Source organism: Pseudorasbora parva, chromosome 1, assembly GCF_024679245.1.
Source record: "Pseudorasbora parva isolate DD20220531a chromosome 1, ASM2467924v1, whole genome shotgun sequence".
In the NCBI taxonomy this organism is placed as follows: Eukaryota; Metazoa; Chordata; class Actinopteri; order Cypriniformes; family Gobionidae; genus Pseudorasbora; species Pseudorasbora parva.
In genome coordinates, this window is record NC_090172.1 from 21,694,799 (window position 1) to 21,722,022 (window position 27,224).

Genomic DNA, 27,224 nt, shown 5'->3' on the forward strand with positions numbered 1-27,224 from the left:
TGCCATATTTGACATCACACAACACCAAATGCCACTGGTTGTCATGTCTTAGACTGAAACAGAAAGAGAAAAACACATAGAGACATGCAGGAAAACAGCTGCTAGTGCCAAACTTCGGCTCCAAGATCTGCCACCTTTCTAGAAAATGTTGACACACTGGCAGCAGCTGGCATGTCATCTGATAAACCTTAACCAATCACACAGTCACCTTCAACTTCTGAAAAGTGCCAATGGTCGTCTGTGGCACATTGTGGTAATGAGCTTTAATCTTCAAAGTAAGCTAAATAGGTAATGCTGGCAGGAAAGAAGAGGATAAAGACTGATGTGAGGATGTTAAAACATACATGAGAGAAGAAAAATGAACCGGGATATGATAGATGCCAAATGAGCGAGTGGAAAACAAATTTTTAATGAAAAAGGAGGAGTTTGCTGCTATCGAGGCCAGTTCATCTTTTTTCCTCATTGTTTCTTTTGCTCTGTTTTTTTTTTTAAATAAGCAAGATATTTCATTTTCCACAAGAGTCACACTGTCTGTCACTGTTTATGTGTGTGAGAAAGTTGTGATTGTGGTTATCAAACCTGTTAAAGCTTTCACAGGTGTGATTTGGTAGGAAGATCTGAGAAAAGAACAAAATAGAAGGAGAGAATAAAAAACAATTTCTGTTGTTACATAGGGAAAGATAATTCAGTCAGTTCTCAATCTTACTATATAGAGCTTTCGGAAAGGATTAGGTTTTGAAATTACATCTGAGTTGTATTTATTTTATCAAATCTATGATTTCAGGTAATAATTCAGATGGGTTTGAGATCTGTAGTTTTTGGGAGTGTTTGGATCTTAGTGTTACTGAAGATCATGTTTTCTAGACGTGTGCATCATGAAACTCATCATGAAAAAAAAAATACATTAAATAAGTGATATGAACATTATGTAAATAATTAAAGAAGATTATTCAAACATTTTATTTAATTTATATATTTTTTTTTTACATCTCATGGAATGCCAATACATTATTTTACACAGAAAGCTGTTAAAAGGGTCTTAATGTATGGTGAAAGTGCACCAGTGTTACATTAAATATATCCTTATGTTTTTCAAACAAGGTCAGACTAAATGAGAAAATGTGAATAATAAAATATCACTATCACAATATCACCCTGTAAAAAAATATAATTAATATAATATAATATAATATAATATAATATAATATAATTAATATAATATAATATAATATAATATAATATAATATAATATAATATAATATAATATAATATAATAATTATTAATATAAATATATTAATTATTAATATAAATATATTAACTCTCAAAAAATACTGATACTAATACTTATTGATCTTTGCCAGCCATAGCTTATTTCTGTATTTTATCTGCTGTATCTTTTCTGCATCTCAGCTGGTTATATCACTCCTCTCATCCCAGCACTCAAAGATGGGGGTTTCCTCAATTTTTTTCTTTCTTTCCTCATTGAAGGATCAAACAGTGTATATGTCATCCCACTCATCCCAGCGTTCAAAGGTGGCAATGGCATGCTGGCGGCCATTAGAGGTTGCAAAGGAAATGTTTGGTGTCCATCTTGCTGTTCAGCCTGCCGTTCATCAATGCTCATGGGGACAGATAACTTGTGAGACTGTGGAGTTTATTTACTGCCTTCTTTCTTTCCTTTGACCTGCTTTCCAGCTTGTCATCAAAGAGCAGTATATATGTCATCCCACTTGTCGTAGCGTTCATATCAGGCTTTACTGTTACTGAAGGTCTTTTGCAGTGGGAACATCATTATCAGCTTTCCAGCACTGTCTGTCTCTTTCAGGGATAATATCCATGCAAGTTTTTCATTCACATATAATGTATTTTAATTTATAGCAGCCAAATATGAGATATTAGTCTATAAAGACAAATAATATAAGTTTAGACCCACTTTATATTAGGTGGTCTTAAAGGTGCACTATATTTTTGCAGTAAAATATCCAAAAACCACCAGGCCAATGTTATATATTTTGTTCAGTTGAGTACTTACAATATCCCACATTTTTCCAACTATTTGTAAATTGGGAAAAACTGCTATTTTACCCAAGGAGCCGGGACGTCTGAGTATAGCGCCTGAGTGAGTCACCTGTCAATTGCGTCATATCTGCGTTACCCTCGGTTTTTGGTTTTATTTGGCAGAAACGCTTTACTCTTAGCAGTGTGCAAGGAAGTGTCGCAGCAGCCACCGAGCAAACACGCAGAGTAACGTCATAACATCATTTTCAACACCCTCAAATGTATGCAATATGATAAACAGAGCTGCGTTATCTCATACTCATGACCAGAAAAGCGGAAATAGCGCTGGCGCCCGTGTCCCGTCATAATAAAAAGTCCCCGCTGCTCGCGAGGTGTTGTGTTCATCTCATTAACAACCGTTCCAGTGGACTTGCTCAGTTCCCTCAACACTCGGTCCTGCTCTGCTTCATGCTACAGTAACGTTAATAATCACCTCCATCAACATGAGTCATGTTTTCCATCGGCTGTGAGGTGAAGCCCATGTCCCAAGATGCTGCGCTCAAACTTGCGGTCATTAAACTACGCCTTTTTGAATAGGCGCCCTCTAGTGGACGGAAAAGTTGCATAGTGCACCTTTAACTACTAACATTTAAATTAATAATTTGATACAATTTACTTATTACATACATACTGTAAATGTTTTTATATTGTAATTACATTTTAGAAATTACCAGCATGTAATTATATCTGTAATTAATTAATTTAGTTTCATTTGTAATTACACTGTTGACCCTTCCCTTACACCTAACCCTACCCTTAAACGTACCCATACCACCACACCTGTCCCAAACTCTACCAGTTTCCATCTCAATATCAGCAATACAATATGAACACAATAAGTACACTGTACTTATTTTTTGATGTAAACACATATTAGTTAAGGCCACCTAATATAAAGTGGGACCATAACTTTTTTTGGAATGGAATGGAAGTGAATGGACCGAAAAGTGAAGTGTGACCCACACATCCAAAGTGCGGACAGAGAAAGCTGCAGTCCGTAACATTTAACGCTCTAGTGGTTAATAAACAGAACTGCATGCGTCTTGTGGAAGAACATTGCAGCTGGAGCTACTTCTCTCTGTTTATGTCTTTGGTGAGTCACGCAGGGACTGTGCTCTTCTGCAGCAGTTCCTACCAGACTGTCTGAAATAGTCCCAATAAACACAATTTTTATAAATGTACCATAATGATTCAGGGTAAGACAAAAACATGGTTTGGAAAATGGATTCATGTTGTACATTCTCATTATCCAACTTTTGTAAATCTTGAAGAAAAAAAAAGTTAGGGACAGCAGCTTTAAGCATACAAGTACTAAATTGAGATCTATTTTGCATATAATGTGCTCGAATAAGGGGTTTAGGAATTCTTAAATGGCTGATTTATAACTCTCTGGAAAACACAAATGAAGCAGTATTTGTTTAGCTTTTGATGGCCATGTTGACACTGACTGATGTCTCTGCAGATTAAGCCAATGATTCAAAGCATTTTGGCATGGCTATTGGTTGAAGATGGAAATATATTTGGACATCTTTTCCCAACAAGCCAGATGTTTTACTCTATATTAGTCTAAAACAGTAGTGGGAAAAGTCCAGGGCTACAGTTTCATGAATTCTAACTGCAGGTGCATTTTGTGGCCTGTTCTAACTGCAGGATTAGTATAGGTAAAAGTCAGTAGATTGCAACTTGCGTGAACAATTATCATTAGAAGTGCTAGACTGGACTCTAGAGAAACTGTCCCTGTAATAAGTGCACTTGTATGTTGCTTAAAATCATTAGTAAACTGGAGTATTTTAGTCACTATTGTAGTTCTGAGTGTTATCGTTTTGTCTAAGGAGTCATCATTTATAAATCTTTCTTTGGAAATGGTTGAGACTGTGTGGGCGTATCATCATAGTAATTTGTCTAATAATCCAATTTCCTCAACGCCCTCTAATAAATCATCTGTTAATCGTCATCAGTATATTTGCTGTTGCTGTTTATATCCTCCTCTATGTTGAGCATAGAATCATTCAGACAAAGACAAAGGAGTCTATCTCCAGAAGACAGATGAAGAAAAACAGTGAGTGAGGGCAATTGAAGAGAGTATAAACCTGTGTCTGTACAGCAATTTATATAATGTTCTTTGTTCAGCCCACTGCCAGACATAATATGCTCCTATCTTGATCCCTGTCTCTAGCATCCCTAATTCCAGAAGACTTATCCAGCCTTGTTAAAGGGCTATACAATCTCATCTTTCCTTTGCTAGACACTTCTAGAAGCAACACTTGAAGGTAGAATCAGAAAATTGTCTTGTTTCACCTCTGTTTAGATCTCTACACTAAAAACTAAAATCACTTGTTTTAAATGCTACATTTAGGCAACACAGCATTAAAATGTAGCACTGGGGTTCTCAACTCTGGCCTTCAAGATTCAGAGTTTAGCTCCAACCCTGCCAATATTCGCCTCCATGTAACTTTTTTTGCAAATCCACTTTAAGGCAAGCCTCGAAGGTTAGCAAAAAAACAAAAACAAAACAAAAGGCTTAACACTGCGGTGCATGGAAGGAGACCAGAGGCAGTTTTTTAATGGATGCCAATGGAGGAAAGGCCTAACTACGTTGAATAAACTGCTTTTAGGGGTAAACAACTGATTATTTACCTATCAGCTAAACTTCAACAAAGAAAATGCTAAAATGCTGTTTTATAAAATAAGTCACAGACAATTTTGCGACAGGACGGATTCAGTTTACAGCACTAATCATTGCTATCCGCAAACAGTGATTGGCCGTTCAGTGCATCAGTGTCTATATTGTTTTCTGCAGGGGGCGAAACCTTTACTAAATGTATCCAAGATATACAGTAAGCTATTAATATTGGTCAGTCGTATCCAACATAAAGGATCAATAAAAGAAAATGACCACAAACACTATTAACTTAAGTAAATGAAAGGCAATAATCCGCAATATTTGTTTACACAAACAACCTTTTTAGAAACGCAATGTCGTAGTGACATCATTGTGTGATGATGCAAGGAACCAATGAATCAGGTTTTTTTTTTTTAACAGTTAATTGAAACAAACTGTACAAAAGAACCGGTTTCTGGAAATGAATCAGATTTTACACCACTAGTACATACACATAATTGTATTATTATTATTTTTCATATTTGTTGGCTTGTAGTGGGCATACTGACAGATTTACGCCTTTTGTTTTATAAGCTCAAATGCTAGTTCCTCAACATTAGCGCAATGTTAGAGACACTGCCCGTGCCAGCCATAAGCTGCTTGTCATTGTTCTTTAATTAGAAAGCTGTTATCCAGGGAGCGCCAGATAGAAAAACACGTGCATGACAGCAGAAAACAGACTGTAATGCAATTTAAATTATGACTGAATGCTACAGCCTAAATCTACACCGCTGACACCTTTTGATCAACTCCACCCAAGATGTGTCACCATTCATCATGAGGGAGAGCGCATGTGTGTGGCAACTCTGCCCTGGTTTCTGTGTGTGTGTGTGTGTGTGTGTGTGTGTGTGTGTGTGTGTGTGTGTGTGTGTGTGTGTGTGTGTGTGTGTGTGTGTGTGTGTGTGTGTGTGTGTGTGTGTGTGTGTGTGTGTGTGTGTGTGTGTGTGTGTGTTAGAGCGGGGAGCAGGTGGTGAAATTTGGAGAACATGACCGACTCATAAATGATAAATATCTCAGTCCCATCGCCCTGCCTGGCTGCATCACAGCTATGATATATAAAGCTGCACGACCTCACGTCTCTCTCTCAAGCTGACGTTGTGTTTTGCTGAGCAAACAGATGCTTAAGATGGTGTGGGTGCTTCTAGGACAATGACCTAAACCCATCTGTGCATAAAGGGGTACAGCAGTACTGGCAAAATGGGCTTTCAATAAAACTTGGCTGCCTGTACAGTAGAAAGTCATTTTCTTTTCTTTTTTACCAGTTCTACCTGACTAGAGAAAACAGAGAAAAACTTCCCTTTTGCCAAATAGGAAAGAAAACTTCAGCACCCATAATGTATCACCCAATACATGTATTGCCCCCTTGTATGCACGTATTATCTGTAGTTTTAACGAAAGCCCTACAGTATATGAATTTCTCAATAACATGGAGCATGAGTAAACATTCATTTACATATAGTACTACCGATATTGTAACAATACAAAGCGGGTTGAAAATCGGTAAAATTACACTTTAAGTACATTTATCAGCGAAGGGTTGCAATAAAAACAAATAAAAGTGCTGGATCCATTTGCAAGCAGTTGTTTTCATGCAATTGCTCTTTTCAGGAATTCAGAAAAACAGAACAACAACTCTTTTTAAGACAAGATGAGAGCTATATATACACAGCGTAAATTAGGTCATCAAAAACACAGAGACATATGAGGGCAAATCAAAAACCATGGCAACAGAAAAACATGAACCAAGAAAACACAGGAAACTAAACTGAGAAAAGTGCAAATCTTACCCAGACATCTGGACCCAGAAGTCCAACTGATGTAAAATACAAACACAGTGACAATATTAGATGATATAATTCATATTATTTAAATAAGAATGACATGATTTATTATTTAATCAAATTTTTTTTAACTCGAGCCCGATTCAAATGATAGCATTCTATTAAAAAAATATTTTAGATAAAACTTTTTTGGATTTGTATGCGATTGACAGGCCTAAGTGGAAGTAATTATGAGAGGATGTGATCAAATCACTAGTCTCTAAATAAACAATCTCCTCAATGCACACTCACCCCCTATGGTGATATGTAGATTGCATTACCATGTAATATTCATTGCAGGAGTGTTTTTGATTGGATGTTTATTTTGATTTCAGGCTTTGTGGATTGCATGAAAATGACATGCATTTGATTGTATATCTTATATCATTACCTCCATATTTACTTGAGTATGTTGGAATACTTATAACTTTAATCTAAAGTGATGTTGCAGTTGCCAAAATGTAATTATTATTTTGTCCATTAAATGCCACTTGTTTTTATGAGAGGCTTTATTTGTCTTAATATGAATTTGGATGTCCTCTTTATATAGTACCATATACAGATGGTAGTTGATATATGGGTCATTCTCACAATATGGTGACAAACATGTCCCTTGTCATTTTAGTCATTAAACATTTTCCAAGAAATCCTATTTAAAAAAAAGTAATCAATTCGAAACATAACATATGATTTTAAAACTGTATGTTTGTAGTTTATAATGCCTTTATGTTGTAAAATAAAAAAAAAATCCTTGTACATCTTGTCAATATTTTTTATAAAACCTGAGAGGTTTCTGGCCCTATATTAAAAGCCCATCCCACCAGATACACAAAAAAGTAAAAGTAATCCATATGAATCAAATTGTTTAATCCACATTTCCAAAGAGACACTATTGCTGTATATGATAAGCAGATTTAAAGGGGTTTTGAACTGGCTTTTTTATTTTTATGCTGTTGTCTGAGGTCAACATATGACATTTGTGGTTTTTACATTCAAAAACATTATGGTGGAGACATGTAAGAACCGAAGAGGTTTGTACTCACATGTCAGGCAAGCACGTTTGAGTACCTGCAAGAGCCAATTAGTTTTGAAATAAAGAAAGAAATAAAATCATGCAGATTTGGTATGACATGATGACAGAATTTTCATTTTTGGGTGATCGCTTTGATAGTGTAAATAGTTGTTGAAGAATGTTATTTAACATCATTGTGTTTAGCTGTGGTACAGCGTCTGCATATGCAGGGTATGCAGGTGGAATTGCACACCTAGCCATTAATTATCTTTAGTCATGTTAGTTCTGTTCTGGTTGTGAATTTTGTTTAGAATTGAGGTATGCCACTCAAGGTTGCTTGCTACAGTAGATTCAATAGGTTGTTTAAATGTTTACGTGTGTTATGGGCTGTTGTCCCAAGGAAGGAGATACCAAGACTTCCAAACTCAAAATCTCTTTATTAACGACATACTTCACTTCACCAGAAACATAGAACACTCTCGAAACATGAACAACAACGTATATATAACGGAGACCGGACAAGGATGGACTGAACACGAGGGAACTAAATACACACACTGATGACTAGACAAACGAGGGGAACAGGTGAAACACATGACTAGACACAGCTGACATAACTAAAGCTAACGAGGGGACTGAACAGTGGTGGGAAACTCAGAACAACAGAAAACCAGGAAGTACAGGGGAAAAACACAGGAGACGACGACATCACGTTACAACGTGATGATTAAGGGTAATTTTACCTTTACATTTATGACTTCACATCTTGTACAGTAAGTTGGCAAACTTATTTCTTTGACACAATACCTGTCAAAGTTTTGAGTTTGAATGTCCTGTAAAGAGCACATTTAGGGCTTTTCAGAGATAACATTTAGTAGGTTTCACCAGAACAACAAAAACTCCTTGGTCTTTAAAAATGACTGAATGATCAAATATAGTACTTTTATGGAAATATGATAATATAATAATTTTGTAATTATCATTTAAATCTGACCAATTTTCAATTTGATTGTTATAAATCAACAACATCTCAGGCAAATGTTATGGGATTTCTAATCAAAATATGTCTTTCTGTTACAAAACAGGACATTGATTTCATACTATAGAGGACACCAGGACTTAAAGCATGCTCACTGGGCATTTTAGGAGACACAACAAGTGAAGAGGGAAAGAAATTACATATCAATGTCCCTATAAAATATTAGATATTATGAAAATGTTGCCAACTATTACTCCCTGAAAATGGATTAGTAGATGAAAAAAAAAAGCAATAAATAAATAAAAAATTCCCATTGGTTTTTCCTGTTCATGTAATTACATTTTCATGTAATTTCTGAGCCCGGGTGTCCACTTACAAGAGCATAGCATAACATATGAATAAAATATCAATATCAACATATTAAAAAATCCATTCCATCCATCCATTGTTTATTTTTCTAAACAATTTTATAGGGACATTGATATGTAATTTCTTTACCTCTTCACTTGTGTCTCCTAAAATGCCATCAGTCATATCCCCCTGTAGCCCAAAACTGGTTTCCCACTGAAGCTAAGCAGGGCTGAGCATGGTCAATACCTGGATGGGAGACCAACTGGGAAAACCAGGTGTCTGCTGGTAGAGGTGTTAGTGAGGCCAGCAGGGGGTGCTCACCCTGTGGTCTGTGTGGGTCCTAACGCCCCAGTATAGTGATGGGGACACTATACTGACAAAGAGCACCGTCTTTCGGATGAGACGTTAAACCGAGGTCCTGACTCTCTGTGGTCGTTAAAAATCCCAGGATGTCTTTCGGAAAAAGAGTAGGGGTGTAACCCCGGCATCCTGGCCAAATTTGCCCATTGGCCCCTGTCCATCATGGCCTCCTAATCATCCCCCTATTCTGATTAGCTTCATCACTCGGTCTCCTCTCCACCAATCAGCTGGTGTGTGGTGAGCGTTCTGGCGCAATATGGCTGCCGTCGCATCATCCAGGTGGATGCTGCACATTGGTGGTGGTCGAGGAGATTCCCCCCTTCTAAAGCGCTTTGAGTGCCTTGAAAAGCGCTATATAAATCGAACACATTATTATTATTATTATTATTATTATTATTATTATTATTATTATTATTATTATTATTATTATTGTTATTATTATTATTATTATTATTATTATTATTATTATTATTATTATTATTATTATTATTATTATTATTATTATTATTATTATTATTAAACAGCATAGACATTAAAAAGTACTAAATTCAAAAGACTTTCCTGGGTCTTAGGAGGTTAAGATTATTATTTCCATAAACAATACTATTTGCATGATTTTCTGAATGACCAGAGAGTAAGGCATAACCATGGCACCATGACCACAAAAGTCTGTCTGGCATTCTTCTTCAGACATTTTCACTGTATTTTTCCGCTCTGCATTGGAGGGCAAACCTTTTCAGTCTGACTCTTTTCAGTTCATACAAAAGCTGCACCACATTTCCCTTCTTTTGCTTCTGACTGCTTCTGTCAAGCCAGTACTTCTCAGAGTGACTGCCATTGAAATCCTCTTGATTTCACATCTGTTGGGCATAAATATCTTTGTCTTCCTTTCTTTATGATCTCCATTTGTGGAATTTGTTGACTGTATCATAATAACTGAAATAGTCCATGACTATTTTGTAGAGGGTTCTCTGGGCCAGACTATCACATCTGCCCTCAGCTTTGTCACCCTTAATGGTGAAGTGTGTAATTTTTTTGATGTTAAAATACTTTCTCCTATCCCAGCCTATAATGTGCAGAGACAACTATAAATAAGCTATTCATAAGTTGATTTCCTGAAGAGTGGAAACATGGTGGCTTGTTGCCTCTTTCAAAATATTGCTGTGTAGGACTGGGTCGATATATCATCTTTTGGTTCAACCGTTAGCATGATTTGGGGGGTCTTTGTCAGGTGGTGGTGTGAAAGAGCTAATAAATGTGTTGGGTAAAACCTATTTAAAAAAATCAATAAACCTTTTTAAATATGTTTGATTTTTATTTATAGCACAAATTATACACTGCAGCGTTAACTTGAATACATAATACATCATCCATCCATCCATCCATCCATCCATCCATCCATCCATCCATCCATCCATCCATCCATCCATCCATCCAAACCAATCTTAATCTTATGCAGTATACTGCCCTAATGTGATACAAATTAAAAATCTAAACCATCATGCAACTATATGTGTTTGGGCATGTAAGAACTGTACTGCTGTACACTGCCTAAATAATGAAATGCTAATAATAATAATGAAATTCAATCAATCCTTTCCTCTGTTCATGTAATTATAAGTTGGTGTGCATTTATCTTTATTAATCAGCTTCCATTCATGTGTGTGAGTTGCATTAATTAAACTGTTCACAGTTCAATGTACTGAACATGTCGATCCTTGTCTCTTATTAATTATCAGCGACCGCAACCTGCTAATCATCATAAACAAGAGCCACTGGAAGTAAAGTGCGGAATAGGCACTGATTATTGGGGTGTGTGTGGGGGTTAGGGTTAGGGTTAGGGTTAGGGTTAGGGTTAGGGGGGGGGGCATGTTTTTGTGACATATGAGGACACAAATGTGTATAATGACATGGGTATGAAATAGGTATTACAAGGAGAGGGTGAAATATAAGGACCTTGGCCATGTCCCCACTTTTCAAAATGCTTATAAATCATACAGGATTAATTGTTTTTAGAAAGTAAAAATGCAGAATGTTTCTTGTGATGGGTAGGTTTAGGGGCAAGGGCAGTGTAAGGGAATAGAAAATACGGTTTGTACAGTACCATTACGCCTATGGGATGTCTCCATATGTAAAAAACAAACAAACAAACGTGTGTGTGTGTGTGTTTGTTTGTGTGTGTGTGTGTGTGTGTATGTGTATGTCTGTGGTTCAAGTAAACCCTATGTTATGGGGACAAATGTCCCCACAAAGATGCCAAAATGCAAAATCCTTGTCCTTATGGTGACATTGTTGGTCCCCATGAGGAGCAGCTTATAAATCTTACTTAGTGATGTGTTTTGGAAAAAAAGAAAACACTCAAGAAAATGAAAGTGGAAAGTTTTAGGACCCACACTTAGAGAAGGAGCTCATTAATGCTTCAAAATTCAGTTGAAGTTGAGAGAACACTCAACATACCTTTTTATAGCCAACACCCTTGGCAAAATGATACTCTCTGGGACGATTTCACTTTTGCATATGTTATTTCAGTGCCAAAAATTGTGTTGCGTGTACATATTTTGACAATTTTCTGTTGTAAGTTGTAACAGAGTTTCTACGACACATTAAAGAACCAATAAGGGAAAAGCAATTAAATACAGAGTGAGAAAGAGATGTTATGTTACAAAATGAATACTAGTTTGTCTGTATAACATGCAGCATTGGTGGTGGTTGAGGAGACCAAACACACCACCCCCTGCTCTATGTGGTTGAGAAAAGCGCTATACATTATTTCTCGCTTCGGATTGTGTTATTTCAGTTTCATATGTTAATGAAGGTTTCAAATGACTGTTTCATGCACTACTGTTTGATCTTCATAAATGCAATGCAAAAGATAATTGATGCTGGGTTGTTATCTTTTATGCAAGATCTCACCAGAGTTAGAATAGTTCACCTAAGATAGTTTACTTACATTTTTCCAAACCTGTATGGATTTATTTTGTCTGCTGACCACAAAACACAATATTTTTAAGAATATGGGTAACCAAACAGTTATTGTGCTTTTTGTGTTTTTTAGTATTTTTTAGTACGAGTCATTATCCAGCTTAATTCACTTCACGTTTTCTTATTATCAAATTGCACAACACTACATATTTTGGATTTGATAGTAATTGACCATCCACAATCCAGCTTAAACTGTGCTAGTATAGTCAGTCACACCTTGAATATTTTCATCAAGTAATTGTCATTCTTTTCAGCAAAAAAAACACCTAAATTCTCTGCAAATTAGGCTTATATGGATATATGTATTGCATGCCATAATTGCCATTGTGCTATGAACATCTGAGCCATGGCTTTGATTCCCAGACAACTCTTGTTCAGATGAGCAGTAATTCTACCCTATACAAATAGTTGCTAAAATGGTTTATTTTTCCACTTGGTTTATTTTACAAACTGAATGTCATGTTAAATAAATTCATTAACGGTAAATAAAAACACCTTGTGATCGATATGTTTATGTGAGGATCGATCATTTCAATACAACATCAGTATTGAAAGTATTGATATTTCATGATTGATCCGCCCACCCTTGATACACAATATAAGATGATAAACTTATTTCAAAACTTATTTCAAAGTTTGCCTTCTCAAGCCGCCAAACACAGTTGCTATGCAAATGAACGGCCAGAACGCATTACATGTTTTCCATTTTAGTTTAAACTGTTGTCATGTAAGTGGCTCCAAAGTAAATAACTAATACAGGTCCTTCTAAAAAAAATTGCATATTGTGATAAAGTTAATTATTTTCCATAATCATGAAAAGGTTCTCTAAACGAGCTATTAACCTAATCATCTGAATCAACTAATGAACTCTAAACACCTGCAAAAGATTCCTGAGGCTTTTAAAAACTCCCAGCCTGGTTCATTACTCAAAACCGCAATCATGGGTAAGACTGCTGACCTGACTGCTGTCCAGAAGACCATCATTAGTTTAGTTTAGTTTATTTATTTATTTAACAGGGACCATACACAACCCAAATGTTGTGCCAGAGTTAGCTAAAATAGCTAATTTGCATCTGCGGTCCCTGGGCAGGATGATGTTCAATACACCCTCAAGTGAGAGGGTAAGACACAGAAAGAAATTTCTGAACGAATATGTTGTTTCCAGAGTGCTGTATCAAGGCACCTCAGTGGGAAGTCTGTGGGAAGAAAAAAGTGTGGCAAAAAACGCTGCACAACGAGAAGAGGTGACCGGACCCTGAGGAAGATTGTGGAGAAGGACCGATTCCAGACCTTGGGGGACCTGCGGAAGCAGTGGACTGAGTCTGGAGTAGAAACATCCAGAGCCACCGTTCACAGGCGTGTGCAGGAAATGGGCTACAGGTGCCGCATTCCCCAGGTCAAGCCACTTTTGGGCTACAGAGAAACAGCACTGGACTGTTGCTCAGTGGTCCAAAGTACTTTTTTCGGATGAAAGCAAATTTTGCATGTTATTTGGAAATCAAGGTGCCAGAGTCTGGAGGAAGACTGGGGAGAAGGAAATGCCAAAATGCCTGAAGTCCAGTGTCAAGTACCCACAGTCAGTGATGGTCTGGGGTGCCATGTCAGCTGCTGGTATTGGTCCACTGTGTTTTATCAAGGGCAGGGTCAATGCTATCAGGAGATTTTGGAGCACTTCATTCTTCCATCTGCTGAAAAGCTTTATGGAGATGAAGATTTGGTTTTACAGCACGACCTGACACCTGCTCACAGTGCCAAAACCACTGGTAAATGATTTACTGACCATGGTATTACTGTGCTCAATTGGCCTGCCAACTCTCCTGACCTTAACCTCATAGAGAATCTGTGGGATATTGTGAAGAGAAAGTTGAGAGACGCAAGACCCAACACTCTGGATGAGCTTAAGGCCGCTATCGAAGCATCCTGGGCCTCCAGAACACCTCAGCAGTGCCACAGGCTGATCGCCTCCATGCCACGCCGCATTGAAGCAAAAGGATTCCCGACCAAGTATTGAGTGCATAACTGAACATAATTATTTGAAGGTTGACTTTTTTTGTATTAAAAACACTTTTCTTTTATTGGTCGGATTAAATATGCTAATTTTTTTTCGTGAGCTGTATGCCAAAATCATCAGTATTAACAATAAAAGACCTGAAATATTTCAGTTGGTGTGCAATGAATCTAAAATATATGAAAGTTTAATTTTTATCATTATATTATGGAAAATAATTAACTTTATCACAATATGCTAATTTTTTGAGAAGGACCTGTAAATGAAGGTGACTTGACTAGGATGATTTGGATAAAAGCATCTGCCAAATGTAAACAAGCACTTTCTACATAATAAAGAGCCATGTCAGGAGCTTGTGATGGAGTGATGCTGTTCAGCCCCAGTAAAGGACACTAGATCAAGATAATCTGCTGCATCCTACTCAACCTAGCACTCAGAAACCGCCTGAAAGGTGGCATACGAATTGTTGTCAGCACAGATGTTTCAGTCATGCTTGCACTGTTACCCGATTTGCATAAATCATTTAGTGAATTGGGTGTTAAAGCAACACCGCCAGCTTGGGTAAATAAAACAATGCCAACAACGGCATGATTCAGTCTCAGAGAATGTCCTGCTCCCTCTTACTTTTTGTCCTTCCTTTGTTTCTTCACCTATTCTCTATCTCCATCTCACTTCTTCCGTACTCTTTTACAATATTAAAGAGTAATGTGTGTGTGAGGGAGAAGCAGCAGCCAAACGCAATAAAACATAGCTGACAAGATCTTAATTGAGCCTCTGGATTCAGTTCAAGAAAACAAAAAAATCTAATAAGAGCCCAGCGAAGTGAGGTAAGGGGGAGGGAACAGGATGGAGGGCATGGGGAAATGCACTAGTGGGAGGGGAGGTAGATTTGAATGAGAGATGGTCAGCAGGAACGCAAGAGGGAGTTAAGAGGAGAGCAGGAGGTTGAAAGCAGGAGGCCAGAGAAAGGTGAAGAGACATTTTTTCTCAGTCCTCTGAGGAGAAGCTTGGGTCTCGGCTCATGAATAGTCTGAGCTAAAGGTTGATCATTGCATAAATGGATTGAGAGAAACATGAGGAGAGGAAACGTGTTGAAATTGCTGCAGTGGGAAGGAAGATTAAATGGAAGAGGCACTTCTGTAATCTGTAATACTTTTGGATTCAGAATACTTTCTTCTGAGCGTGTGCAGTGTGCTTATGTACTTTAGGAATGTACGACTCTTTGTAGAGACGAAAATCCCAACGTCAACCAAAGAATTTTTCATCCTCTTTAAAAATTTGATTCGCTCACTTTGTCTTTGTCTTTCTCTGTGTCTCTCTGTTCCTCACACAGAAGAAGATGAGGGCTATTGATTAAGCATGCTTTAATTTAATAGATCTGTCCGTTTTAATTGAACTAAGATGAATGAATGTGTAATGAAGTCAGTCGCTGGTGAAAGTGGGCAAACTGAGGTATTACAACCACAATAATAGTCTGTTCTTCTTGAGTGCGATACAGCTTGGGGCTTGTGACTTCTCGCTTTATCCATATATACACACAGATACTGTTGAGCCTCTATAATGAATAAATATATATAATATATAAATAAATAATATATCACATTTCCACTCTCTCCTTTTTCTGTCTGTCCTAGATTTGATATCCCTTACTAAAAACAACTATGGTTGTATAGCGGGTAGACCTCTGCATATTATCTAACTTTACCAACAATATCTCCTGACAATTCGTACATATTTGTACAAGGTAGCTAATTTGTAATGGCCTCACTCATACTTATTCGTACCATTTGTCTAAACCATGGACATATCTTTGCACGAAATTGGCTGACTGGTTTCAGTGTACTTATATTGTGCAGTTCTTTTTATAGATCAAGGTTGTTTTACTGCTGTAATATCTCTCTATGTGAGTATGACGTTCTCAATTTGTTTATTAATTATGAAGCAATTATTCTCAATCCTGTACTTAAAGTTTCCACCCCAGTGACATTTACATTGACACTTTACAAAACGTGATTATTACTGCATGGCATTATGTATTTTGGGTGTGTGCTTGTTTACTGTATGTCAGGGTTATGCAAATCCTGCCGTGAATAACAGATGAATGCATATGACTATATTAAACTCAAATTCTTGATGTTAGGAGTCATAATTTCACAGCATGTGTATGTGATTTTAGAGTAATTTAAAATAGCAATTATGTACGTGTGTTTTTGAGCTTAATGTCTCCTATGTCTGTTTTTCTCTCTCTACAGGAAAACAATTGAGGTGAAGATCATAGATGATGAAGAGTATGAAAAGAACAAAAGCTTCAGCATTGAGTTAGGAGAGCCAGTGCTGCTCGAGATTGGACAAAAACATGGTAAATTGTGTAAATGTGTGTGTGCACATACATGTATGTTCTTTCTTACATGTCTAAACGTTAGAGCTCAACTGAAAGACCTTTAAAACTTCAATTCAGTTTCTGAACTTGAATTGAAAGGTGCAGTAAGCGATTTATGAGAAATGCCGTTGATATGTGAAATCATCATAACAAACGCCACTAGCTCAGCCCTCAAATTCACAAACACTCCATGGCTGCGTTCCACTCCATATATTTATGCCCTTCACTCACCGGGTGCTTTTCAATATCCCTCCTTGTTTCCTCGCTCCTCCGTCCTCCATCCTATGACCCGGAAACCGATGAAGCTCGGCCATCTTGTAGGAGATCTCAATTCTCGAATTGCACCGCGAGGAGGCAAGGATCGAGGAGTGCGGAGGCTTCCTGAGGAGTCGTGAGTGAGAATACACTGCATGGATTATCCTTTGCAGAAGTGTTTTATCGACTAAACGTGACGCACGCATTAATTCTCCTCCCCCTTCATATTGTGCCACAGTTTATTCATCCTTATTATTATGTTTACATGTACAAGACACAAATGTTTGTCAAATAACAACAACTGACAGTTGCAAAATTATATCAAAGCACATGAACGAAACAAATAGAGAAACAAATAGAAACCAATACTATACAATAATTATAAAGCAGTTAATAACTGGAATAACTGTCGCCTTTGGCTTGGCTTGCTCAGTTGGGGACACTAAAAATATGATTAAAGTTATTCAACCTATTATACAAATAAAATGTATGAATTAGGTCTTATTTAATTCTATAAACTTAAATACTGATCTGCCAACATTGTTGCTATATGATGAATTAAAATAAGCTGATAACATCACTGTTTTCTCCAGTACGACTGTACAGCCAAATCTAATTTTGTCGCAATATTATCCTGTTTGACACTGTGAAGCTGCTTTGACACAATCGTGATTGTAAAAGCGCTATATAAATAAAGTTGATTGATTGATTGAATTCGTTGTTAATAATAACTGGTAATATTAATTAAAATATGGACAAATGTGGTATTTTGTGGAGGCTGAAGCTCACAATATAAATAGTTATGTTCAAGAATCCTTACTAAATCCAGCGGTATCATCATTAATTGACGCCGCTTTGAAGTGACGTTAAAGGGATCGAGGATATCAATTCTCTTGATTCAATTCCTCCGTCCTTGCGTCCTTCCCTCGCTTCCTGAAGGGGCGGAGCTAAGGAGCGAGGAAAGGAAGCTAGGGAAGGAAACGAGGATGCATAAATAAGAATTGAGAAGCACCCACTAACTTCATGGACTCAGATGTGTCATTGCTTACGTTGCATGAGTGCCCACAATTGGTGGAACTTGTACATACGATTTAAAAGTGCTGTATGTATGTTTTGACTGTACTAAAGCATAAAAATATGATATGTTTGGAAATATTTAGGAAACTCATTTCTACGAAAAAACTATGCTACAGCCAGTTATTCTACTTTGAAATGTGTCAGAATGTCTGATTTTGTTTTGGTCTGTGCAATAACACACATTGCCAACAGTTTTTCGACACCACAGGTTGCCATTTGGCAGAAAACAGCGTATTCCTGCCATGGATTCACAGATTCTTCCTGACCTAAAAAATTTCGGCACCCATCTAAAAATCTCTGAATGAAAGCACGTGAAAAAATCAAATAAAAATCATCAACGTACAGTGTGTAACTGTCCATATAAACTTCACACAGTGGAACACCCTTCAAATGGCGGTGAGGATTCCCTTAAGGGGAAATGTATAGGGAAATTTGCGAGTGTGTGTCTAAAAGTGGAGTGGAATGCAGCCTATGTAACACAGACACCTTTATGACTGTAGGATCACACACATGTTGATAGTTCTGCCTCCAAATTCACAAACACACTGTGCAATACAGGCCTCTCCCCCTTATTTCCCATTGGCTACAAGTATGTTTTTGGTGCTCAGTCCAATCCACTTTCAAAAGTGTTTCTCAGGAAGTAGCAAGTCAGGTAGCAAACCTGACAAAAAAAGTGCAATTCGAATTTAAAGGATTCAAATTTAATAAGATTCAAAGAACATTAAATATGTAAAACAAAAATATTTCATACATTAAAAAAGAAAAGAAAAACAAACTTGTTTAAATTGGTCTTCAGTAAAGTTTTTTTTGTGTGTGTGTGTATGGACAATATTTGTGTGTGTGGATCTTCAATTTACAATCCATTATTCTTGCAATTTCACACTTTTTCTAATCGGATGGATAGTCAGAGACTGCCTGCTAATTAACCATTGGAGCACAGAGAACGGGAACAGTCGAATGTCTCCTGCTTTGTTTACACCAGCAGCCGTGTTTTGTGCCATTTTCTGCTGCACATTCTCAGATAATAAAAAATAAATAAAGCCTGCAAAAGAGCAGTGCTGTTGAAGCTGAAAAAAAATAAATAAATACAAATATTGTGGAGGTCATTTAATGAGGAGAACATGAACAAAGTGATGAAAGATGAAAGGTTACAGATAAAAGAAAGGAATAAGGCTAAATTAAAAAACAGAAGGGGATGAGAAGTGATTTACATAATGCTCTTTTAAGCTTAAGGACATGGATTTTAATGGAGTGAAAACGATTTCTTTCTCTTGCTGTATCTCTGTCTTAGAATGCATCATTTAATATCCCTTGGCTTACTAAATAATGTGTACTGTAAGAAATATGTTTACAGTAAAGTATTATACACTAATACCTGTAGGATGTGAAGTTTGTTACCTCAGGAAACAAACTGGCTGTCTCTAAATCACCTTGTGTTAGCAGTGTGACCGGAGGCTATCGCTATTTTCTACATTATTTATACAGCCTTCTGTTTAAAGGCAATGACCCTTCCATCTTAAACGCCTTATTTTACAATTCAATTAGCACAGTGACACTCATAAGATTTATGAAATTTCCTGCTTGTCATTTTCAGCTTTGAAAAGTGTATCCTTCCCTCCAGCCATCAGTCACTGTTGTACTTGCTCATTTTTGTTCGCTCTGATTATCTGCGTGAGATTTAAAATGCGCATTCTACTAGCTGTAGAAATAGAGGTAATATGTTTCTAATACAGCTACTTTTTTTCTTTGTCTACTTTTTCATGTATGTGTGTACTGTAGGAGACTCTAATGAAAATAAGCCAGACATTGGGGCAGAGGAAGAGGAAGTAGCTAAAATGGGATGTCCTAGTCTGGGAGAACATACCAGATTGGAGGTGGTGATTGAAGAGTCCTATGAGTTTAAGGTACAACTGCCTCTAACACACTTTAGTTGAGCAGCAATGCAAAATGAGAAACAAATAATAGTTTTTTAGCAATGCATGCTGATTAATGTATTATATTTAAGCAGTAGGACTACCACCACACTACAGCTTTGATAATATTAAGTATTATTGTGAGTGATATTGCTTTTATGTAACGCGATATTGCATTTAAGTTTAATATACAACAATATATTATTATTAAATAAAATAAATATTTCCAAGTAAAGCCAAAGTATCAAAATGTGCAAAACACAGACTGAACAGGTCTTGAACAGTTATTAATACATGTGTGTGTGTGTGTGTGTGTGTGTGTGTGTGTGTAGAATACAGTGGATAAGCTCATTAAGAAGACTAACCTGGCTCTGGTAGTCGGCAGCAGTAGCTGGAGAGAGCAGTTTGTTAGTGCTGTTACTGTGAGCGCAGGTAAGCTACTTCCTGTCTGATCATCCTTTACATGTTGTCACATTGGCATCATTGTATGAGCACCATTTATAGCCCATACAATTATGAATATGCTTTAATGTACAAGGACATGTTAAATTGTTCAAAATACATTTATAGTATTATACAAGATTTATATTTCAAATGCTGTACTTTTAAACCTATTCATCTATTTAAATCTATTCATCAATGGCATGAAAAATATCACGTTTCCCATACAAATATTACGCAGCAAAATAAGAAATTATAAGAAAAAGAAAGACGTTTCTTTAGCACCAAATCCACATATTAGAATGTTTTCTGAAATGATCATGACACTGAAGACTGAGGTAATGATTCTGAAAATGATTCAGCTTTGCCAAAGCAAGAATATATTATATTTTAAAACACATTCAAATAGAAAACAGCTATTTGAAATTGTTATATATATATATTTATATATATATATATAATATATTTAGTATGTACCTTGAGATGTATTAATAATAATGGTAACACTTTACAATAAGGTCTCATTAGTTAATGCATTAGTTAACATGAACTAACTGAGAAATATATTTTTATAGCATTTTTACCCTTTGTTAATGTTAATAAAAAATATTTATATTTGTGTTATTTTCCAGTGCTCTAACTAATTACAATAAGGTTTCATTAGTTAACAATAGTTAATGTATTAACTAACAACGAGCAGTACATTTGTTACTGTATTTGTTCATCTTTTTTAACGCTAGTTAATAAAAATGCAGCTGTTCATGTTAGTTCACGGTGCATTAACTAATGTTAACAAGATTTTTATAAAGTATTAGTAAATGCTGAAATGAACATGAACGAATAAATGTTTTATAAGTGAAATTCATTATTAGTTCATGTTTAGTAATGTAGTTAAATAATGTTAACTAATGAACCTTACTGTAAAGTGTTACCACAAATACAACTTTTGACTTGAATAATGTATTTAAATCTTGAGATTGACAATAACTAAGATTAATCAATGCTGTAGAATTGAAATGTTACCACAATAATGTTAATAAAGTATTTTGCTCAAAAACCCCCCAGCAATTTTCAACCCTCAAACTGACCCTCTGGCCGTTTACTGACAAACCTCAAAGGAGCCGCCCCTTAACAGCAGATCATTTCAGACAGAGGGCTTCATTTAGGTTTGTCAGTAAACGGCCACTGTAATGATTGGCTAACGTCATTGCATAGGAAACAGTATCAGTACCCCCTCACTATTGCATCTGATAATTTTGAAACATTATCCATATAAAAGTGTAATTTACATACAAACCATTATGAAATTAAATACTTGCAGTTTGCAATGTCAAATCTAATACAGTTGGCTGCTACTTTAGGCCTACATACAAAAGTGTGCAAAGATTTACGAGGCACGTTTTCATACAACTTCATGCCCACTAACATATACTACTCATCTTTCTTTGACCTCTCAGGTGATGACAATGAGGAGGAGAGTGGTGAAGAGCGTCTTCCATCCTGCTTTGATTATATCATGCACTTCCTCACAGTCTTCTGGAAGGTTCTGTTTGCCTTCGTTCCGCCTACAGAGTACTGGAATGGATGGGCATGCTTCATTGTGTCCATCATTCTGATTGGTGTGTTGACGGCAGTCACAGGAGATCTCGCATCCCACTTTGGGTGCACTATCGGTCTGAAGGATTCAGTCACCGCCGTAGTCTTTGTTGCCTTGGGGACTTCTGTCCCAGGTAAGTGTCCAAGTTAACAATTCTCTCTTCAAGCTTTATATATGGTCAGACACTTGCATTTGACTTGTTTTTGACCAGCGAATGACAGAGATATGTGTTCCTGTGCTTTACATTATGTTTTTATTAACTTACAGGTTATAACGTTTATTGTAGCTATTTGTGTGCCAAGTTGTTCTTTTTGTTAAATACAATTGGCCAAAAACCCATGATATAAAATATAAAGCACCATGCACAGAAAATTTGAAACAGTAAGCCTATATTTTCTTCAACTAGACAGGAAAAACCAGACCAAGAATCTTCTCCGCTCTTTAAATGCAACATTTAAAAAAAGAAAATTATAGACATAGTGCTTCTTGAGTAAGGCAAGGCAAGTTTATTTATACAGCGCATTTCATACACAATGACAATTCATTGTGTATGAAATTGAAATTACACAATGAAATTGACAAGTGCTTTACATAGAAATGAATTAAAATAGTGATAAGATATGCATAAGAAAAAGAATACCATGCGTAAAAATAAAAATAGAAAAAGTTGTAAAGAGAATTTAAAAATAAATAAATAAATAAATAGATCCCTATCTGTCTGATTATAAATTGGGGTACCCCTATCTTAGATGGATCAAGTTTGCAGTTTTCTCCTGGACCTTATAATGGGTCCTGCACACTGTGCGATTTTTCAAAATCCTTTGCGAATGTTCCTTGTCAGACTGTATGAACATGATCTTCAATGTAAGCCATGTCCCACTGTAAGATCTCGTCATTAATGTTAGACTGTACAATAGTGAAGGCGCCCTAAAAACGGACACACGCAAGAAAACTCGTCCGGATTTTATATCATCAATGAATGACGCGCTCGGTGACAGTGAGTTGCATTACACGGACTGAAATGCTGGCTACAAAGAAGCTCCCTAGCTCCCGTTTTTGTCATAGTTTGTCATGAAAAACCGAGATATTTAACTGTCGTCGTAGGAGAAGTCACACTGCAGGATTATGTATCTTCTGATACTGGCAGAATTTTACCTGAGGTAAAATTTGATCACTGCGCTCATAAACGGCTGCCGGTGAACATATCAAACTAACGACCAAAGACGTCAACATTTTAGCCTAGGATCAGAGGAATATTTTAGGATTTGCTAAATTTGTCCTAGACGGCCAGATTGTGGGCAAAAATCGCACAGTGTGCACCCGGCTTAAGTCAGTCCAAGACAGGCTCCTGTAGGGGATGTTACCTTTGCCCTGCAGAGCCTCCCCTTTCTTTCGTCTACTACCACAAGCAGAATGAAGCGAAGCACACTGCTTTCCTTTTCCAATCTCTTCCAGTCAGATAGATGTATAAGAAATAGAAATATGAAGTTTTAAAGAGAATTAAAAATAATAAAATGATGATAACCAAAGATAAGAACAAAGGTAAACTAAAACAGTTATAAAAAGAATAAAAAGATGATGCATAGATAAGATAATGTGCGATCAGTCGGACGTACAGATGTGTTTTGAGTCTGGATTTGAATGTGGCTACTGTTGGAGCACATCTGATCTGTTCAGGAAGCTGGTTCTAACTGCGGCTGGCATAATAGCTAAAAGCAGACTCTCCTTGCTTTGAGTGAACTCTTGGTATTTCTAACTGACTTGATCCTGCTGATCTGAGTGATCTGTTGGGTTTGTATTTAACCAGCATATCTGCAAATTATTGAGGTCCCAGGTTATTGAGTGATTAATAAACAATTATAGTACTTTAAAACTGATGCTAAATGTAACTGGAAGCCAGTGTGAAGACCTGATATGATACTGGTGATGAAAGCATGAACGAGTTTCTCTAAGTCTTGCCTGGAGACAAAGCATCTAATTCTTGCAATATTTTTCAGATGATAGTATGCTGATTTAGTTATTGCTTTGACATGACTACTGAAACTCAGGTCTGACTCCAAAATCACACCAAGATTCCTGACTTGACTTTTTGTTATCAGGCCTTTACCTTTAAGATATGTGTTCACCTTGAGAATTTCATCTTTGTTTCCAAATGTAGTGATTTCAGTTTTGTCTTTGTTTAACTGAAGATAGTTTTGGCACATCCAGTTGTTAACTTCATCAATGCATTTGCACAGGGTGTCAATGGGGCTGTAGTCATTAGGTGATAGTACTAAGTAAAGCTGAGTGTCGTCAGCATAGCTGTGGTAAGTAATTTTGTTCTTTTTCATTGTTTGGCTCAGTGGCAGCATATACAGGTTGAATAGAAGTAGTGCAAGAATTGACCCTTGTGGGACTCCCCATGTCAGGGATGTCCACTCAGACTTATGGTCTCCTATACTCACATAATAACCTCTCCCTTCTAAGTATAACATGAACCTTTTGAGGAACATCTCAGAAAGCCCGACACCAGTCTGTCCAGTCTGTCAAGAAGTATGTCGTGGTCAACAGTGTCGAATGCAGCACTGAGGTCGAGTAGAACCAGAATGGATGCCTGTATCAGTATTTAAGCGAATATCATTTATAATCTTTATGAGCTGTCTCTGTGCTGTAATGCGGTCGGAAACTAGATTGAAAAAAGTCTCTGATTGAGTTTAAGAATTTGTTCAGTTGATTGAAAACAACTTTTTCAATGATCTTGCCCATGAAGAGGAGATTTGAGATTGATCTGTAGTTGTTCAATATTAGATGTTCAATAGAGTTATCCAGATTTCTCATAGAGAAGTGAGGAGTTTACCACTTCTAGGAGATCTGCTTCTAAGTAGTTAAACACACTTTTGAAAAAAGAAGGGGGGAGTGTGTCAAGGGCGCATGTTGATGTTTTAAGGTGCTGTACAGTTTCTTCTAAAATTTTACAATCAATTGTTTCGAAATCAGACAGTAACTTTATGAGATTGTGGTCTAATCTGACTGATCCCAGAGCAACTTAAAGATTATTCATTTTCTCTGAGAAGGGGTCTGATACCCCTTTTCCACCAGAATGAATCGGGTGCTAGTTCAGAGCCAGTGCTAGTGTTGGTTCTAAGTTGGGTCAACTGTAGAACCGGTTTGGCATTCCATGGGCCACCACAGAGTCAGGTCTTACGTCATTGTATACGTCTCATCTTCTCAGCAACACTAGTGAGGTAGCGGGAAATGCAAACACACAAGGCTTTTTCGAGATGCACGGTCTGATCCGTGTGTGATATCAAAATACAGCATGAGCGATTCAAAAGCATAAGGTGTGGTTTGTTCTCACTGTACTTTGATGTCAAACGGTGATCTGTCTGTGCAGTGCACGCCGATGCATCTCGAACAAACCTTCCATCAACAATGGCTCATGGCTTTATGATCCTACATCGGCATCAAAACACCACAAATCCAACGCATTTGTGCAGCTCACCATTTGTATAGACGGAGATTGCGAGCAAATCACTCCGCACTCCGCAGAAGTCGAGCAGTGCTGCGCTTTCTGAGAATATAGTCCACAGTATGTATATGTTTATAAGATGGCTGTGTCTCATGTAACCTTGTTATTTGTACACGCTGTGACTATACACATTGCAACATGTAAATAGGAAAATGTTGTTGTTATTTTGTCCCTTTTTGAACAGTAGGCTAGCTAAAGCCATATAGCACCAGTCTTTGTGCTAAGCTAGGCTAACGGGAGTGTGTGTCAGACTAAGTTATGGGATGCACGGAGATGAGAATGATATATATGGACTTATCTAACTCTGGGGGATACACTTAATAAGCCAAAGTCCCAAAAAGTTGGCGTGTTCCTTTAAGCCCAAGCAACCGTGAGAATCTTTTTGTTCCTCTTGCTGGCAGTGGTCCACTGATGAACGGCTGAAATTTCTAAGTGTTTCAAAAAGATAATTGAAGTCCGATTTAATGAGTTCTGACTGCTCTCTCTGAATATTCTTCCCATCATGAATGATTATTTGATTTGCAGTCTTATGTTTCATCAGGATGTTCTGAATTTCCTAGCATCAGAAACTGTTGCTTGTGGAAGGCAGCATGTAGTTGGGTCCCTGCTGCTAATGTTTCTGACTGTAGAGTTATCCACTATCAGAGTCCTTGGCTCGGCTGCGCTCTGAGCTGAGTGCAGTTGTCTGCTCGACCTTGAGCGCCTGTTTGCGTCATTGTTAGCTGCAGACTGATTCAATCTGTGTTCGATCACATTCATCACGTTAGAGGATTCCTCACCCATATTCATTAATACTTCAAATCTGTTTTCAAGATGTATAGGCACCGGCTGTGGTAGGAAGTCAGTGTTTGCAATCCTTGTGTCTGGGGTGGAGCATGCTACTGCAGCAATATATGAAGCTCTTGACAATCTGATGTCTTAAGTGCCTTTGGGTCTTGCCCCCTGTTTGCTCCATTGGTTAGTGTGTAATCAGTTACTTGTTTCTCTATCTGTTGAGTAGCACTAAATTTATGGGACTCGCTGGCTGTGGGCAGAGGGCGATTGTGATGAAGCTCTGCTGTGTGATTCGTCTGGTTTGGTGGTTCCGGAAATAACTTTGTTTCAAGAACTTCAAGAAGAGGCATTTTCTTATCCTTTTGAATGTAGGCAGCTGTGTTTTCCCTTCTGGAATGTAAACTGATGGCAGTGGGAGGCTAGTCGGATGAAATATTCCACTTTTGTGTAGTAATCCAGTCACCAGAGTTTCTAGTTTTATCGTTGAAGTCAAGCTTTGTTGTTTGAACACTGTGTTGATTTGCTGAAGTTGAAATTATGAGATCAAAGATTATGAGATTTCCTTTGCATTGTAAATGGTCCAAACGCATCACTTCACCACCTTCAGGATAGAGGTGGATGGAGTTATGTGGTCTGACCGTCAATTCACGAGTTGACCCTTACATACACCGATCAGTCATAACATTATGACAGGTGAAGTCAATAACACTGATTATCTCTTTATCACTGCACCTGTTAGTGGGTGGGATATATTAGGCAGCATGTGAACATTCTGCCATGTTAGAAGCAGGAAAAATGGACAAGCGTAAAGTTTTGAGTGAATTTGACAAGGGCCAAATTGGGATGGCTAAATGACTTTGTCAGAGCATCTCCAAAACAGCAGCTATTGTAGTGTGTTTATGGTCTGCAGTAGTCAATATCTATCAAAAGTGGTCCATAGAAGGAACAGTGGTGAACCAGCTACCAAGGACGGCCAAGGCTCATGGATGCGCGAGGCGAGCATAGGCTGGCCTGTGTGGTCTGATCAAATAGACGAGCTATTGTAG

At 37.3% G+C, this 27,224-nt stretch overlaps 1 protein-coding gene across 2 annotated transcripts in view; it reads left to right on the top strand.

The window, feature by feature from the left end:
- Positions 1-27,224, top strand: part of slc8a4b (solute carrier family 8 member 4b) — a 93,736-nt gene that overhangs the window by 64,170 nt on the left and 2,342 nt on the right. For both annotated transcript variants that reach the window (XM_067434516.1, XM_067434598.1), the window contains 4 exons: positions 16,486-16,592; positions 19,725-19,849; positions 20,191-20,290; positions 21,757-22,029. In XM_067434516.1, coding sequence (XP_067290617.1) covers positions 16,486-16,592; positions 19,725-19,849; positions 20,191-20,290; positions 21,757-22,029 — 605 coding nt within the window. The remainder of the gene's footprint in view (positions 1-16,485; positions 16,593-19,724; positions 19,850-20,190; positions 20,291-21,756; positions 22,030-27,224) is intronic.